This window comes from Xiphophorus couchianus, chromosome 10 (assembly GCF_001444195.1).
Source record: "Xiphophorus couchianus chromosome 10, X_couchianus-1.0, whole genome shotgun sequence".
Taxonomy (NCBI): Eukaryota; Metazoa; Chordata; class Actinopteri; order Cyprinodontiformes; family Poeciliidae; genus Xiphophorus; species Xiphophorus couchianus.
In genome coordinates this window covers 4,058,149-4,074,703 of record NC_040237.1, presented here as the reverse complement: position 1 = coordinate 4,074,703, position 16,555 = coordinate 4,058,149, and the positions used below count along the sequence as shown (strand labels likewise).

Here is a 16,555-nt window from a genome sequence, read left to right as displayed (position 1 = left end):
AATTTAAACCCCACTCTGTGTTTATTGCAATCGTTAAAGATTTGTAAGAAGCCCAATTTCCTTTTGTTGTTGTAGCATTTATTGCAATTAGCAACTGATGACTTAATCTCACTTGGGAGAAATGGGACACTGATGCCCATTTATCTTGCTCACTGTTCAAAACAGGAAAGACAAGCGAACATGCCATTCAAACAAAGCAAGAAACTACCAAAATAAATTTTTTTTTCTACATTTTTCTGTGAGATTATGGTGCTGTAGTAAATTCATTTAAGGCAATAAATTATGATGGCCATTTTATATCAACCACTGTCATAATGCAATGTACGAAAGAAAACTGTTGCAAAATAACTTCATAACTTTGAAGTAATTGGCTTTATTTCACACTTTTCAAGTAAAAAGTATCTTTTTAGGACAACAATCATTGTTTCAATTATGTATTGCTAAAAAGATTTAACAAATAATTACACTTTCACAAAATATTGAATTTATACATTTTTAAAAATGCATAGAACCTGATTTACAACTTAATATGTTCACATTTGAAGGGCCTCACAGGGTACCAGAGTAAAAAACCAACAGCATTCAAATGACACCATAGAAACATGAAATGCAGTCATCCATTTTCACCAGAGAGGTAGCTCTTCGTGCCATGAATAATGAAAGGTATCTTCTACTGAGATTACAGCAGACTGACAGAATCCGGTCCTCACATGGGCATCTACTCGACCTCTCCGCAGGCTGTGATCATGATCCTCTTGGAGGTGTGCCCAGAGCGGGAACCGTAGGACTCCACTTTTTTGACCACGTCCATTCCCTCCTTCACGCTGCCAAAGACAACATGCCTACCATCAAGCCTGAGAGAAGAAGAGCTTCGTTTTAATGCTGCTGTCTTGGACAGTGATCGACCAAGACTTCTATCTTCAAGAAGAGTAATGGATCCGTTTTTGATCCTCAAACCATGATTCACAGAACTTTCTGTTTTCATGACCATAAGGGGAAAAATAATTACCTCTAAAGTTCATACCAAGACTCTTACATAAAGGATAAATACATCTTAAAAGACATAAACAAATCATTATGGGCCTTTCTGGTTTTTAAAAAAGAAAACACCATTTCAACAGGAAATGAGTACCATACTGTATATGGATGATTACATGACATCTAGATCTATATTGTCTGATGGACAATGGTAGATAGGACTGGAACTGTTTTCTTGGCAAAAATTATCTTTTTAAATTGGCATTTGTCAAATCTGTGTGTGACTGACTGAATACATTTGCTACAAATATCCAAGCAAGAAGTGCAGCTGAGCTAACAGTGAAGGGGAAACATTTCTCTTAACACAAAATATTTCTCTCTTAAATCAGAGCACTGCTATGTCAGATGATACCAGGCTTAAAATAGAAGCAGGATATTAAGACCTTTACCAGAGAAAAATATTCACCTTCCAGTGCTTTAAAAGTGAACACAACAAGAAATGTAAATGCCATCACCTGCTTTTTATCCTGAATTTTGGACAAACACTTTTTCCTATTTAAATAAATGCATTGAAAGTAAATTTGGGAAAGTGTCTCAAACAATTTGGTTCTTCGAGAAGTGAGAACATTAGTTTGGATCTGTGTGAGCAGAACTCACACAGGTTTGTGCATTTGTCACCACCGACTGGGTTTTTAGTTTTTTTGTCCAAACAACAAAATAAAGCACAAAAGTAGAGAAATCTGTAATCAATAGAGCTTTGGAACCAACGTCACTGCGTATGACGTTTACATCTCGCACAGTCGCTCGGCGCCATCTTTAAAGGCCACAGGTCAAAACAAACTTGATTCCGCCGTTTTCATTGTGTTACCGACCGCAGTGAAATTGTTTGCAAGTTGAATATTGGGTATCCGCACAGTAAGGGGCGTTTAGCTCAAGGTTGATCCGACTTATGAACGCTAATTCCGGCCAGCTGTTCTCTACTGCTCCCTCCTCAAGTGCTTACAGGTTCACTTGGGACCTTCAATTTCCGAACCAAACACTCCTGTAAATAAATGCCTTGCCTTGTGACCAAGTGATACAAAAAAGTGGTCATTCATGCTATTACATGAGGCACACTATCCTGTGATCTATTTCATAACCTTTACTTGTCACCTTTATTGTTTACTCATAACTGTTTAATTACACATTAAATGTTTAAAGATGGGCTCTTTCATCTGATTCGATTGTTTACATTAAATGTTTACTGCAAAATGTTTGATTATATAATTGTTTACTTTAATCATATAAAATGTTTATAAAAAATATAATCTTTCATTACATGCATGTTTATTACCTGAAATCTTTTAAATATCAAAATTTAACTTAAAATGTGATTCATTTCATCATCTGTTTACATGCAAATTGAAGTGCTTGAATCAAAGGTTTCATGAATGTTTACCACATTAAATCATGAAATGAGAGAAAACAGTCACTTCCAACTATACACATATTTCAACACAAATGGTTCATGTTCCTCTTCAGAGTGTGCAGCCTTGCTGAGCTCCTCTCCTGGGGTTTCCTCCACAGCCTCTCGAACTTCTATAGCCTCCGCTAATGTGTTTTCATTATTTACCTCTTCTGGGGTAAATAATGAAAACACAGTCTCTGCAACTTGCTCTCCCACTTGTTGATCCCCCATGGTCTTGCTGCATCGCCTCTTTAATTGACGCGCATGTCGGTCCGATGTTGTGGTGTTTACCTCGCAGTGACCCATATTCAGTCTGGATTGAGCTAATCCATTTCATACGTCGGTTTGCCTTTAAGAGGACATATCAGAACACACATCAGTATTAATATTAAAGCACTTTGAAATGCCTTGCTGCTGAAATGTGCTATTCAAATAAAATTCGATTGATTGATTGATTAATACTGTAAATTTGATAATACTAGTAAAATAGTTTACTTCACAATAATGGAATAACCTCGATGTCCACTGACAAAACTCGGACTATGTTACATAAAAAATATAAGCCCAATCTAAACAAGATTGACCCACTTAAATAAACTCAACATAACTGAACTTGAGTACATCCGGACAAAATTATAGCAAAAAATTATTACACAACACCAACAAAGCAAATTTAGACACTCACCAGAATGGACATGTCTGGAGCAAACTTGTAGATATCTTGGGATGTTGGAGAACGTAATATCAGGACGTCTCACCGCTGATACCCATTCGTCTCCTTTTCGTTTAGCCCCTCGCGTTGTTTACAGGCAGGAAAACAGTGAAACGAAAGTCTGTTTTCCATCTTTTTACCACTTCGGTCGTGTGATCGGACATTACATCCAATAACGCAGCAAGTTCGTACCATTGCTAAATAATTTTAAGTAACTTAAATTCAAGATATCTGTGAGACAGTCGTTTTTTGTCAGTTATAGGGGTTTATGGCCCCTGAAGATGGCGCTCACATCCCTACGTCTAGAGCAGTGACAGTTCCAAAGCTCTTATAGAAAAAAGTGGATAAAGACATAAAGATTAAAAACATGAAATATTTTCTATAAACAGTTAATTTTATATTGTGGATATCTTAAAATTGACCCTTCCAAAGTTGTAAGAAAAGATGAAGAAAGAACGCAACGTATTTCTGCTAGCCCCCTTGAAGAGTGTCTGACATTACCCAAAAGAAAAAAAACTGCTTAAATTATTTGTCAACTTTTTGGTGAGGTTTTCCTGTACCTACCACTCTGTTTTCGTGGTGCAAATAAAGAACTGAGATCCGTTGGTGTTGGGTCCAGCATTGGCCATAGACAAGATACCTAAAAACACAGAAAATATAAAAGAAATATTTAATCAACGGCTAAATACACATTTTTTCCTTTCACTGCAGAGTTTTAGACTTAGACTTTTGACTCCCTTACTTATACAACAAACGTTATTCCAATTTCTACCACTAAAGCAGTATTTCATTCAGACATGCCAATGATCAGAATTTTATGAAAACTGCACACAACCCCCACCTAGTGGAGAAAAATAAACATGACAAGAACTATTCAAGTGCATCTCGGTTGTTTTTATTTAATAGTTCAATTTAAAAATGTGAAACCACTAAATTATCCAGATGCATTAAGAACAGATATATTTAAAGTTTTTATGGCACTTAAAAAAAAATTAAAACCACAAATTGAGTTTTCATGTCAGAAAAGATTTTTCTTTTTTACAAAAGTTGTATGTGGTTGCCTATCCAATCGTCAAGACTGCTCAGTTGACATGTGTTAAGCAGTAGTCATTGACACCCTAAACATATATTGCAAACCACAACATATGAATATATTATTTGAAAGTTTAGAGGAAGGAAAACAGTTTGCAAATGTACTTTTTAAAAATTTTTTTTTAGCATAGTTAACATACGTTGCATTATTTGCTATCCACTACCTCTGTGTTTCTCAATATTTAGCCTAGAACAAAGCACAGATCATTTATTTACTATCAGAACAAAGGTTAAAATGACCACCTTTAATGCTCTGGTGTAGCAGTTTAAAACTACAGAGAAGTCAATCTAAAAACACATTTTTAAATGTAGAGTGACACGCTCTCCAAACATTTATGGTCCATTTTGTCTCATTTTAAACATATAGAACCTCAGTGCAGACTTAGGGTTGATAAATACCGGCTGTCACTAAAAACAAGCCCCTGAAAGTAAATTAAAAATGTAACACACTTCGATGTATTACAGGACTGGGTCTATGTCCAGAACCAGGGCTGGGTCCATGTCTGGTGTTTTCCTAGAAACTTTGTTTGAACAAAGCAGAGCACACCCTTGTGATTACCCGTTCTATCACTCACACACAGGTTGTACATGAAACATAAAACTGTGCATGCACACACTCGTGTTTTTCGACAAAAAAAAAAGAAGCTACCATGTACATCTCAAGACATGACCTGCTAGAGAAACTGAAATTATGGAATTAATACCCTATGAAGAAGTACACTTCTAAAAAAATCCCTGTAAGAAAATCTGTTTGGACTGAAGCAGTGTGACGGCAATGCCAAAGTTTTAATTATTTGTAGACAAGCTGTCGCCAATTCACTTCTGGTCTTAATGCTTCTAAAGAGGCTGTTAGTGCACATTACAGAAATAGGTGATGTTATATAGGAAACACTTTAGCAGTTGAAGTGTAAGTGTTACTATTTGAAGCAGTTGGATAATGCAATGCTTTTTTCAGTTATTGCGTAAATATCTCAAAAATTGAGGCTATCGTGTCAGCTCATGTCTTATGTCAAACACAACTGTTTTAGAAGAAATTCTTGTATTTAATTACTAGAGAATAAAGCCTGGAAATGTGAATAATGTACAAAACGGCATTATTACCAGGTCCAGTGTGCTTCAGCTTAAAGTTTTCATCAGGAAATCTCAAACCGTAAATTGACTTCCCACCAGTTCCATTGTGGTTTGTAAAGTCTCCACCCTGAAAACATAAAATAAATAAAACAAAAATTACTAAAAACTACAGACAGCAGGATGGGTTTTATTATCGAAATGGATCTTGTTTATCTCTCAAAGCTAAAAGTAAATTGGTAGCAGCAACATTCCTGCCACTTCTGGATTATGGAGATGTTTTATATATGAATGCTTTGACCAAATGCTTTCAATCATTGAATACTGTGCATCATTGTGCTTTAAGGGTTGTAACCGGTAGCAGACGTCTGACACATCATTGTGAGTTGTATGCAAAAGCTGAATGGCCTCCTTTAAGCGTATGGAGAAATAATCACCTGATGATCCTGATTTATAAATCTCTACTCGGCTTGGCTCCAGCATACTTAAGCTCTCTCTTGCATAGACCTGTTATTTCCCATACTTTACACGCTAATAAAATTTTTCTTTTGAATGTGCCACGAGTTCGAACTGAAAAGGGGAAGCAAGCATTCAGTGTGATGGCTCCTACAGTCTGGAATCAGCTCCAGTCTGATCCAATTGATTTCATTGGATTTATTTAGAGCGGTTCTTAAAAACAGGCAGCAAGATTCTATTAAACAGAGTCACTGCTTTTAAATTGTTTTCTATTGTTTTTCACTTGTGCATATGTACTAATTAGTTTTATTTTGTAACCAGGTTGCTGTGTATTGCAGCCTTCTGCCCAGGTCCCTCTTGAAAATGAGATCTTGATCTCAACAGGTTCCACCTGGTTAAATAAAGGAAACAAAAAAAAAAATAAAGGGAGGAAAACCCTTACCTGACACATAAACTGAGGGATCACCCTGTGGAAAGAGGAGCCCTTGTAACCAAATCCATGTTCTCCTGTGCACAGCGCTCTGAAGTTTTCTACAAGAAATATTAGATATTAGTTATTTGTCATTTCTTCCATTCTCAAGAGAGGTCCAGAAAGCAGATGCAGATTAGTTTTAAACAACAATTGATTTGTGCTCCGTCTGCATTAAGTCTTTAGGATTCCACCCAAACTCAACCAGTTCAAACCTGCACGCCTTTAGATGTTATCACTGAATTCTGCATAAATTTAGTAGCAGGCGTGTGCCCAATTTCTACATGTCTTAATTCCATTATATTGACTCCTGTACCAACTTTAAGTTATAGTGATTTTCAGGTAAAAAAAAAAAGAAAAAAAAAGTAACAATGAAAAAATAAATAAACACCTACCTGCTGTTTTTGGCACAACATCTGCGTTGAGCTAGAAAAATAAATACAAGATTTTAAGATGGCGGAATATTTCGTAGCAGAGTAAATAAAGCTGACACACTGAAAACAAAGAAACTGTACAGCTCCCTAACTGCTCACCTCAAATGTCACTCTGCCCAGAGGCTCGTTGTCTGCGGCAATGTCAAAGTAAACCTGGGGGTTTTTATTTGCTGTTGCCGGTCCGCTGCTGCACAGGCGGGCGGCGATGAAGGCCAGAGAACGGAACTTTAACCTGTTTAACAAAACCGACATCTTAAAACAACTACTGTCACTCAGCACACTCGGTTTCACTCAGCTCAACAAGCTAAAGTCACACTGCTATGTAGAAGGAAGCATTGAAGGATACTCTCGCAACAGGACGCATGTACGCGCTTGGTATCGGGGCTATCGCGAGACTGGAAGAGACAGGAAACACAAACCCACATGTCGCCTGCTAAAGAGGTCTCCAGAGTTGTTTAGATTATTTAAGGGAGGTGTTGATAAAGGGATACATGTGTCAAGTCAGTTTTACTTAAAAATGTTAGTGAGAGAAATAGAAGGGAAGTAATAATGATGAGACTGAGGGTAGGTCTACCTAAGTTAGATATTGTAATGAGTATAGAAGAAAATTTGAAAATTAATAAAATAAGGAGAACATGAAGATTACTTCATGACAAAACTAAAAAACAGCAATTAGTAGGTGGCAGTTCATGGTGTTACATACTCGTTTACAGTAGGTGGCAGAATGCGCCTATAAGTTGATTCCAATCTGCCAATATAGAAAAGAAGAAGAAACGGTCTTCAAAGTGTGGCCCAGGGGCCATTTGCAGCCCTACGAAGTTTTCTGTAGCACGGAATCACAACTCCAGAATGCACCAGATCTGGTCAGCAAGCACAAATATAATTGATGTTGATGTTTTGAGGCTGACATTTTCATAAGCAAAATCTTAAAATAAAAAAAATGTTGGGTTAAAAACAATTATTTCTCACTTATTACCCAGAATTCTACATCTACAAACAACAAACATCCAGCAACTCATACTCAGAAGCAAACTGTATGTAAAGAGTCTTCAGACTTTTTATGTCTTTGACCGATAATGATTTACAGATCAAAGAAAGTCTATATTGTCCATATTTTAAAAATGTCAAAAATCAAATTATCTGCAGGAGAATTTGACAAATTTCTTGTGGTGTGTTTTTTCCCAGGCAACACTGTATACAAAGATATAAATATATTATACCCTACATTTATAGTTACATATTGTCACCTTCAATATATAAGGTGACAATATGTAACCTTACATATTGTAAGCTACAATAATATGTACGTTACATATTATTGTAAAATAATAGCCTAAATCATTTTTTGTCAAGTGTGTTTTTTTTTGTGCCAAAAACAATATGATTTTAGGAAGGTGACGATATGATGGTTTGAGTCAGGTATGAGTAAAGAAAGCATTATACTCCTTAGAATATCTCATATAGGCCTGTCACGATAACAAATTTTGCTGTACGATTATTTGTCTCAAAAATTATTGCGATAAGCGATAATATTGTTTGAAGACCTTTTTACACTGATTTAATAATTTGATTTAATTTAATGCATGCGATTTCCTGCCAAAGATACACTTTATTTTCAAAAGAAGAAGTGCTACAAATGGTAACATCATGCAGCCCCAAATTAAATCTTATGCTAATCCTAAAGGAAAATATAATGTAACTTCTACAGGTTTATTCAAAGAGTTGTTGAAGAGGCTGAAGGTTGAGGGTGGGAAGCATCTCCTTCATCTCCAATGCAATATCAGAAGCAGGACACAGTGAAAAAGATGAACTTTATTTGTAATAATGAAACTAATGTGCACAATGAATGGAGGTGTGAGTTTCAGCATCTGGAGGAAGAGTGGTGATGTTGAAAAGGGCTATGGCAGCCTGGAGATTGATCTTGATATGGATTTAAATACATTTTATTTTAAAGTGCTGCTTCAATTTTGATGCTTATAATTCACATTTTGTTTATGAACTGGCTGTTGTGAAGGAAACAAAGACAAGACACAATGGCATGCGGGAATCATTTGAATACATATTTATTAGATAAATATTAGGCTGTCACATCATCTAACTACATACAGTTCTGCAAGACTAAAAATCACAATTAGTTCCTTTATTTTCTGACCAGTTTGGAGTATGAAATGATTGTACATACAATGTACAAACATAGAGACAATGGCCACATTGCATGAATCACCTTAGATTGTTGTCATTTTCCAAATCTTCATGATATCAATTTTTTTTTATATATAAATTATGGATTTTGGGTACAATCTTCAGGACCCATTCTTTTCATCACCATTATTCTGCACTGCTGAGTGGCTTTTCTGTTTGTGTTTGTAACCTTATTCTGGTTGGTTTTTTTAGCTTTAGCACCTCAGAGTATGCCTGTGAAACTAGAACACTTGGGCTAAATAGTACATTTAGAACGTAGCTGTTCCAGTTCCCCCAAACAGAAAAGGGTGAAAGTATATTACAAAGTAAGGGAGGCAAATGCCGAGTTAACCCACAGACACAAACTAACATGTTTGATTTTCCATAGTCAGCCACTTCCAGTAGAGGTGTTGCAAGCTTTTTTTATTATTATTATCATTATTAATATTATTCAGAAGAAACAATGCACATTCCCAAAGGAAAATGAATACATTTCTGTTCACTTGTCTCTATGTTAATTTACATATATACAGACATCCTTGGGACATTTAACAAGCCTTGCCCTCTGCATCCTTTCAAGGCCAGATTTGTGAACGTGCCCCTTTCCGCTCGGTTTTTTTTCCTTCTTATTTATATTTTCCTTTTTATACATTTCTTTTCTTAACAACATCCCCCAAAAGAAATGGCCCTTTAATGTGATTGCGGAACTGCACACTTGGCCTGCTGCCTACAATGCTGAACTGACTCACTTGAAAGTAAGAAGAAATTATGAGGTGACGACAAATATTTATCGGATTGATTCATACATTAAAATAATAATAATAATAATTTTGTGTCTCATTATTGTTTGGAAATGAAACATGCCAATGCTCTCAGAGCTGAAATGGATAGAATTTTAAAAAATGTTAAATTCAAATCAAGCTGAAAGAAATTGGATTTCTAGCCTTACAGATTAATAATAAAACCAGTACAAAATAATTTACCAAAGAGAAACAAAAAACAAACAAAAGGGGGATACAAATGTAAATGGTCTCATGCTTTTTTTTTTTTAAAAAGCCACATTTTTCTATAACAAAAATATAAACAATATCATGAATTTCTTTAAAATATGGTTGTGATATATCTTTAAAATACCACCATGTATTGACATTTAGGAACATGATATTCACATAGATCAATAATTACACTGAATGCCAGCTGATATCACATCTCTTTTGTTTTAAAATCACTATCATTGAACAAATGTTAACCTAAAATTCATTAGCAGGAAGCGGAGATCAGTTAGGATCAAAGTGTGAAAAGAAAGTATTGCTTCAGTGTGAGTTTGACATCTGAGAACATGGAAAAAAATGGAGCAGAACAACCTCGAGCTGACACAGGGAAGGTGAGCACAAAGGCGGAAAACGAGAACGACGTGCATTAGGGTGTAGCTTATGAGATGTTTAAAACTGCTGAAGAAGTTTGGTGCTCTGATGGGGAGCGCGTGCGGTTAGGTCGGACGACGACAAACATTATCAAGATGATACAAAAATATACATAATGATATTTACAGTACAATAGCATTTCTTAAAAAATAATACATTTGCATACTGAAAAGCAACTCTTCTCGAACAACATGACATCAAAAAACAACAACGAAAAAGGTTTACACCAATACTGCTTTGAAAATCACAGCAGTGATGGAAGAAACCATTGCTTGTCTCGCCATCACCTGTGCACAAACACACACACATACACGCACACACAGTCTCACAAACATACATGTGCGTCTCTATACATTATATTATTTTAAGAAGTTGTTGTATTTTAGTAATTCAACTTAAAAAATAAAACTCATTTATTATACGATTCATTTTTCTCCCACCAGACTTTATCCTTCCACAAAACTTTCCATTAATATATTTAAAATTAATGCTTGTAACACAAGAAAACTGCATAGATGTAAAGCTTCTATAAAGATACAGAACAAAGATTACATGCCAACAAACAACAAGTCATAGTTTATAAATGAGGCCAAAATTAAAAGACAGCATAAAAACCATTTGGAAAAAAGGCCAAGCTAAGACTCTTTGAAATGAGTTGGACCTGCCATCATGACTTCTGCTGGGAATGTGACCTTTGTAGTCACCACATGTCTTTATTCCATGTCTGTGAAATCTAATTTGGGATTTTCATCATTCAAAAACATGAAAAATAAATGCCTAAAGTACCCTGTATGTAATGAAACTGTAGAATAAATCACATTTTGAAATGAATTACTGAAATACATCCAAATGATATTCTAACTTATCGAGACGCACCCATGCACACGCAACCTTACACAGGACCGAGCAAACACAAACATTCTCATTCTCATCCCTCTAGCTTTGGTGAGCAGTTTCTCAAAAATAACGATGGACAGCGTAATTATGCAGCAGCAAAGGAAAATAAAAATAAAGAACAACCAGCAGATACATGACAGATGTACCACTGATACCTTCAATGTTAGTGTTAAATAAAATCAAAACAAATTTGACAAAGAGAAAAAACACTATTTGACAAAGGGCTTGGCACACATGCACTTTGAAGACTACCTCAACAGCACATTATTTAAGAAGAGGTGAAATGATACAAAAATACAGAAAATAAGGCTCATGCAGAGCAGATGGAAGCAGATAACATGGCAGGAACTTCAATCTTTCTTTTTATCTATTGTTTTTCTTTTAAGAAACAAATCAGTCATTTGTAAAAGAGGCATCATGACCAGGCATCAAGTACATACTTTCTGTTATTGTAGGCTTCAAATGCTCCCTACCTCAGTCAGACTTCACAGACTGAAATAAATACACAGCACAATTGTAGACAAAATGGAAGCCAATCTCTTTCAAAAATTCAAAAATCTTTTTAAAACGCTGGCAGCAAATGTATAGAAAACTGATCTCATTCCTTATTGTAAGGATGTTTTTTGTTGTTGTTTTGTGTCGTTTTTTGCAGTGCTAAAATTTCTTGTGCTTTTAGGTAATGGACAAAACAGTGCGACTAACCAGACCAGTCAGGGAATGGAGCAGTGACACCAGGACGTTGTGGCCTCTCAGACTACAAAACATAACACACACTGGCCAGAGAGCACAGTTTTTTTCAGTTATTTTTTCTGCTTTATACAATGAGTTCATTTTTTTTTTTTAGCTTCAAAAGAAAACAAAGAAAAGTATTTTAAAAATGCTACAACATGTTACTAGTGAGCACACGTACATGTGTGTGGTGTAAAAATAAAATCAACTATAGCTGCACAGTCAAGGGTGTCACCACAGGACGTGGAGGGGCGTGGCAGCTCCACCAAATCCTGCCGTGTCTTTTGAGTTTCTTTGAGATTCTTTGCAGTCAATCTGCGCTGGCGAATGTAAATTGTACAAGAGGAAGAAGAGAAAGGGAGTGCATCTTTGTGTTGATCAAGTACTGAGTGCCACGGTTTCTCAGGGAAGCTTCAGGCGATCGGTAAAAGTTTATGTGTGTGGGTGTCTGAAAGCCTCTCAGTTGTTTTCAAAGAGCGACAGAAGGTCATCGTTGCTATTGCTGGGGAGGTCTGGGGGATCCAGATAAGACAAAAGTTCGTCTGGGTTAGCGAGCTCAGGGAGAAGCTGCAAAACAGAAAAGGAGATTTGCAAGAATTAGCTGAAGAAACTTCTCACAACCTCCCAATAAAATGAATTAACTTTTGGTTTTTATAATGCAACCAAATGTGTAAAAGCTCAAGGGGAATGTGCTGTATCTGCGGGTTTTCCAGAACTCACATCTAACGAAGGCTCGGGCATGTCCGACCCCGCTTGGCTGTCCAAACTGCTGGAGGGATTGAAGGCCAGGTCGGTGTGGGGATGGTTGTTGGCGGTGGGCTGTTGCTGCTGTGCTTGCTGCTGCTGAGGCAGCGGTGCTTGCCGTGAGGGCTGAGGGGGGCCGCTGTGGTGTAGCTGCTGCCCTGATTGGCTCCCGGGGTGCGGAGATGGATGTAAGCTCTGCTGCAGTGGCCCGTGCGTCTGCTCAGGTCCGGCAGAATGAGGTATCTGTAGGGATTCAGAGAGGGATGTGACGAATATGACTTTCAAGATGCTAGTTAGGTAATTTTGGAGTATTGCTAGACTAGCTTAATCATTGTTTTAAATGAAAGCAATCCACTTTCATCCAATATTACAAAAAATACAAAGCAAGGAACAGACTTATAATTCTCATTGTAATGTGAAAATCCTGCTTTCCAGCAGATCAGTCTCTTATTAGCCTTTCAGTATCTCAGCACTAAAATAAATATATTTTCTAGATTATTAAGAATAAAAAATAAGTTAACCTTGGGGTGTGCTTTACAGTCTGTGATTTTCAAATTGTAAAATTATGACATTTCACAAACTGAAAAACTTCTCCCACTGTTAAAGTATGTTACAGTAAATTAACTTAGATAAGGTAAGAATTGACATAAAGTCTGAAATATTGTGAGCACACTTAATAGCAGATCACAAAAGCACACAGAAAACAGTACTCTGTTCAGCACTGAACATACAAATAACAGTTTCTTGTAAGTTCAATTACAATTCCATACAAATTAATTTAGTAATAGTTGAGTTCAAAATTATTCACAGATCTATTTGAGAGATTTAAATTACAAAAAAAAACATTTGTCTGAACTGAGACTGGCATCTTTAGAAAGATAATGAAAGGTGTAATAGGAGTATCCATTTTGGAAAAAAAGAATATAATTTACTAAAACATTGCATGTTCAATAGTATCAAAATCACTAATAATCAATGGAAAATATTATGCACTCAAACTCTACTGACCCAGTTTTTTCTCAATATTTCTATTATTTATTTTCTGTGATAGCACCAGGTTTATGAGGCTGAAAGCCTCAATGCCATCACCCTCATATTTGATGTGCATCTGAAAGATGTCTTTTATTTTCTTTTTTCCCTGTGACCCCATCTGTGTTGCTCCATCATGGGCAGGGAGCTAGTTGTAAAATCTTGTTATGTACAGAAAATCTTAGTTACATGTTGTACAAGCAAACACAGAGATAAACAACTGGTTATTTTTCATTGACTACAAAGTTTGTGCTAAATTTACTTAAAAAGAAGGGCCTGGCACACAAATCTGAAATTAAATTAGTACACATCAACCAGCACCTCTTCTGAGCCCACTAGAGACAAGGGTGTAAAGAAAATGGATGGATGGATAATACACATCATTTTTACATCTTAATTAAGAACATGCAAATAAAAGTGAAATAGAAAATTCAGGACTTTCAATAGAAGAACAACGGCTGGAGGACTCACTGTGTCAGGCATGTTGTGGGACAAGGGTTTGTCTTGTGTCATCAGGCTATTCGGAATGTCAGGTGGGTGAGACAGCTGAGGACCGTGCATGAAGTCATTCATTGACGTACCACCTGGAGCGCCGTGGGGGAAGTCAAAGTTCCCGTGTCCTTGGTAATTGCTGCCTGAAATCAGAATAACAAATGTAAACACACATATAGGTTTGGATGGTCTTTGCACACTAGAGCTGCATAAGACCTACTACCTTGGCTGCCATATTCGCTACTGTTGATACCTTGCCCCGAGGGCATCGACTGGTACGGTGAAGGTCCAGGGCCGAGTTGAGCGATCATATCCATCACGTTGGGCATGGTCATTTGACTTGGACTCATCGTCTTAAACCTCTTCGCCAGTGGTCCATCGGGATCCTCTTTAATGTGGATGTCAGATTTGATCGCCACAGGTCGCCAGCTACACGTTGGATCAATTGTGACTTCCTCAAACTCAGAGCTGATGGAAAACAGTTGGAGTCAAATGGTTAGGGAATAAAAAAGTGGGAAAAGCTAATGTGTGCAGTAAAATGTATTTAAATCTGCATACTTTTGAATGGCATTCAGTATTCCCCACATATACTGGTCGACTTCCAGTCCTTCTAACAACGCTGTTTTACTATGGAGAGATAAGAGCAATTAAGAGGTCTTCCATCTGAATGCAGAGACAATTAAGTGGACAACAAATCAACTGTGGACCTAAAGAGAGAAAACGTACTTGCATACTGGACATCGCCACGTTCCCCGCTCACAGTTCAGTTGTAGATATGATTCCAAATCAAAACACTGGAACAAAGGAAACAATCATGTCTTTAAACAGATACTTTAAAAATTTCTGTTTTGCTTATGATATTTTTCACGTCCATCTCACCTGAACATGTTTGCAGTCATGCCCCCTTGCTGGAAGTTGTATTCGTCGGAAAGTGATCGGACATTTGAGGGAAACCTTGATGGCTGTTTGCTCAACTCCATCTTCGCCGTTGAGCGTGGCGTTCCCTGTTGACGCTGCCACGCTGCTGAAGTTCCTCTTGACTTTAAAGAGAAAAGAAGGAGGAAATATGTTTAAAGCAAAAAGTCAACTTATACTTTTTGCCTGTCTGAAAACGAAACAGGTAGTAAAATGTCCCTTTCTTAGTTTGTGACTAAATTTGGATTTAGCCAGTAAAATACTGATGGGCAAAAGTTAAAATTAACTTGTGATTTGGCAACTCCAAGATACAGAGAGAAATCATGAATTAGGACATTGTGGTGCAGCTTATGGGAGAGTGGATTATACCTTTGGTGATGCAGTGCTCTGCGGGCAGCAGTCTCTTCTTTAGGAGACCCTGCAGGACGGAGCGGACTGACGGCCTGTGCACCAGCTGCAGCACGAACAGGTGCGACTGTGGGAGGAAACGTTGTGGTAACTATCACCAACATCCTTCTCAGGTACACAAGTTATAAATGCCTCCAGGTCAATTCATGCTCCTCTCTCATTACAACACATTGCCACTTTGTTCCTATCTACTTACATTTCTTAGCCATAAACAAACCATTTCATGCACAGCAGTTTTATTTTCCTTGCAGTTAAGCAGTTTCATGAATTATGGAGATAAACACTCATAAAAATGATCAAATCTAATATAAAATGTAATTGATTTTTTTATTATCAGAAAATTTTATATTAGATTTCTTTTCCTGCTCATTCTGGACTTCAGTTTACTCACACAGCAGCAGGCGGTCACTGTGATCTGGATCGTGTTCCTTCCCGGCTGGCACACATGTTTCAAGTGCAACGGTTTGTGCGATGTTTTGTTGTCGCCACGCTCTATTGTGAGCGGTGTGGCATTGACGCTAACTTGGACCGATGCCGGCCAGTTAGTGTTCATCTGACGGTCTTCATGGTGGTAACATTTAAACTGCAGCTCCAGGTCTGACCTGCAAACAAACACAATTTAAGAGACAAAATTCTATGCTTCCTGGACTCAAGTTTCTTAAACTTTTTCCTACATTTTTGTAACATGCTGGGCATTTGAGTGCGAAGTATTAACCTGGAACCTACCAGAATGGAAATATGTTATTATCTATAGGTTCCACAATAATGAAACCACCCAATGCTAAAATAAGCTACAATGTTTTAGAGTGTGTTATTGGGCCATTTCACTGCTTTTATGGGGTCTAATAGCTAACATAAGCTCTATTTCAAAATCTATAAAGTAAAGAGTAGTGTGTCCCAGACTAAAGCTCAGTTAGTTGAAGCAGGGTTTCTGAACTCCAAGACCTTTGGTTTGTTGCAAAAAATCCTTAAAATGGCAGTTGTAGTGATTTGTTTGGCATTGTAGACCCTGTTTAAGGACTATGGGTGGATTTCAACCTGAATTTAAAGTTGTCTGAAAGCCAAACAGGTAGTAAAATG

The 16,555-nt window shown here is 37.0% G+C and overlaps 2 protein-coding genes and 1 long non-coding RNA gene across 6 annotated transcripts in view; all 3 read right to left on the bottom strand.

Moving 5' to 3' along the window:
- Positions 1-349: 349 nt before the first annotated feature.
- LOC114151849 (peptidyl-prolyl cis-trans isomerase A-like) lies at positions 350-7,047 on the bottom strand. Of its 2 annotated transcripts, none has more exons than XM_028029319.1 (6): positions 6,756-7,047; positions 6,618-6,648; positions 6,196-6,284; positions 5,331-5,427; positions 3,702-3,777; positions 350-824 (listed from the first exon to the last, which is right to left on the bottom strand). In XM_028029319.1, exons 1-6 carry the CDS (start codon positions 6,906-6,908, stop codon positions 719-721), a joined length of 552 nt encoding a protein of 183 aa, XP_027885120.1. In that variant the 5' UTR covers positions 6,909-7,047; the 3' UTR covers positions 350-718. The 2 variants fall into 2 exon arrangements, with proteins under 2 accessions (XP_027885120.1, XP_027885119.1); XM_028029318.1 differs by having other exon boundaries at positions 350-854; positions 6,756-7,041.
- Positions 1,994-3,695, bottom strand: LOC114151851 (uncharacterized). The gene is made up of 2 exons (XR_003597030.1): positions 3,111-3,695; positions 1,994-2,774 (listed from the first exon to the last, which is right to left on the bottom strand). It is a non-coding gene; the product is annotated as an uncharacterized LOC114151851 (long non-coding RNA).
- A 1,655-nt stretch (positions 7,048-8,702) lies between the features above and the next one.
- LOC114152049 (zinc finger MIZ domain-containing protein 1) overlaps positions 8,703-16,555 on the bottom strand; it is a 124,201-nt gene continuing 116,348 nt past the window's right edge. For 2 of the 3 annotated variants that reach the window (XM_028029711.1, XM_028029713.1), the window contains 9 exons: positions 15,867-16,077; positions 15,437-15,542; positions 15,032-15,192; positions 14,879-14,946; positions 14,711-14,779; positions 14,376-14,620; positions 14,132-14,295; positions 12,608-12,874; positions 12,347-12,454 (listed from right to left, as the gene is read on the bottom strand). In XM_028029711.1, coding sequence (XP_027885512.1) covers positions 12,347-12,454; positions 12,608-12,874; positions 14,132-14,295; positions 14,376-14,620; positions 14,711-14,779; positions 14,879-14,946; positions 15,032-15,192; positions 15,437-15,542; positions 15,867-16,077 — 1,399 coding nt within the window. Of the gene's footprint in view, positions 12,455-12,607; positions 12,875-14,131; positions 14,296-14,375; positions 14,621-14,710; positions 14,780-14,878; positions 14,947-15,031; positions 15,193-15,436; positions 15,543-15,866; positions 16,078-16,555 lie in introns of all 3 variants that reach the window. The other variant, XM_028029712.1, reaches the window with a different exon arrangement.

Coding starts and splice junctions, on each gene's coding strand:
- LOC114151849 (XM_028029318.1), bottom strand. CDS start 6,908: ATGTCGGTTTTGTTAAACAGGTTAAAGTTCCGTTCTCTGGCCTTCATC. Junction 6,285..6,617: donor TGTTGTGCCAAAAACAGCAG/GTAGGTGTTTAT, acceptor TATTTCTTGTAG/AAAACTTCAGAGCGCTGTGC. Junction 3,778..5,330: donor GCTGAAGCACACTGGACCTG/GTAATAATGCCG, acceptor CTGTGTTTTTAG/GTATCTTGTCTATGGCCAAT.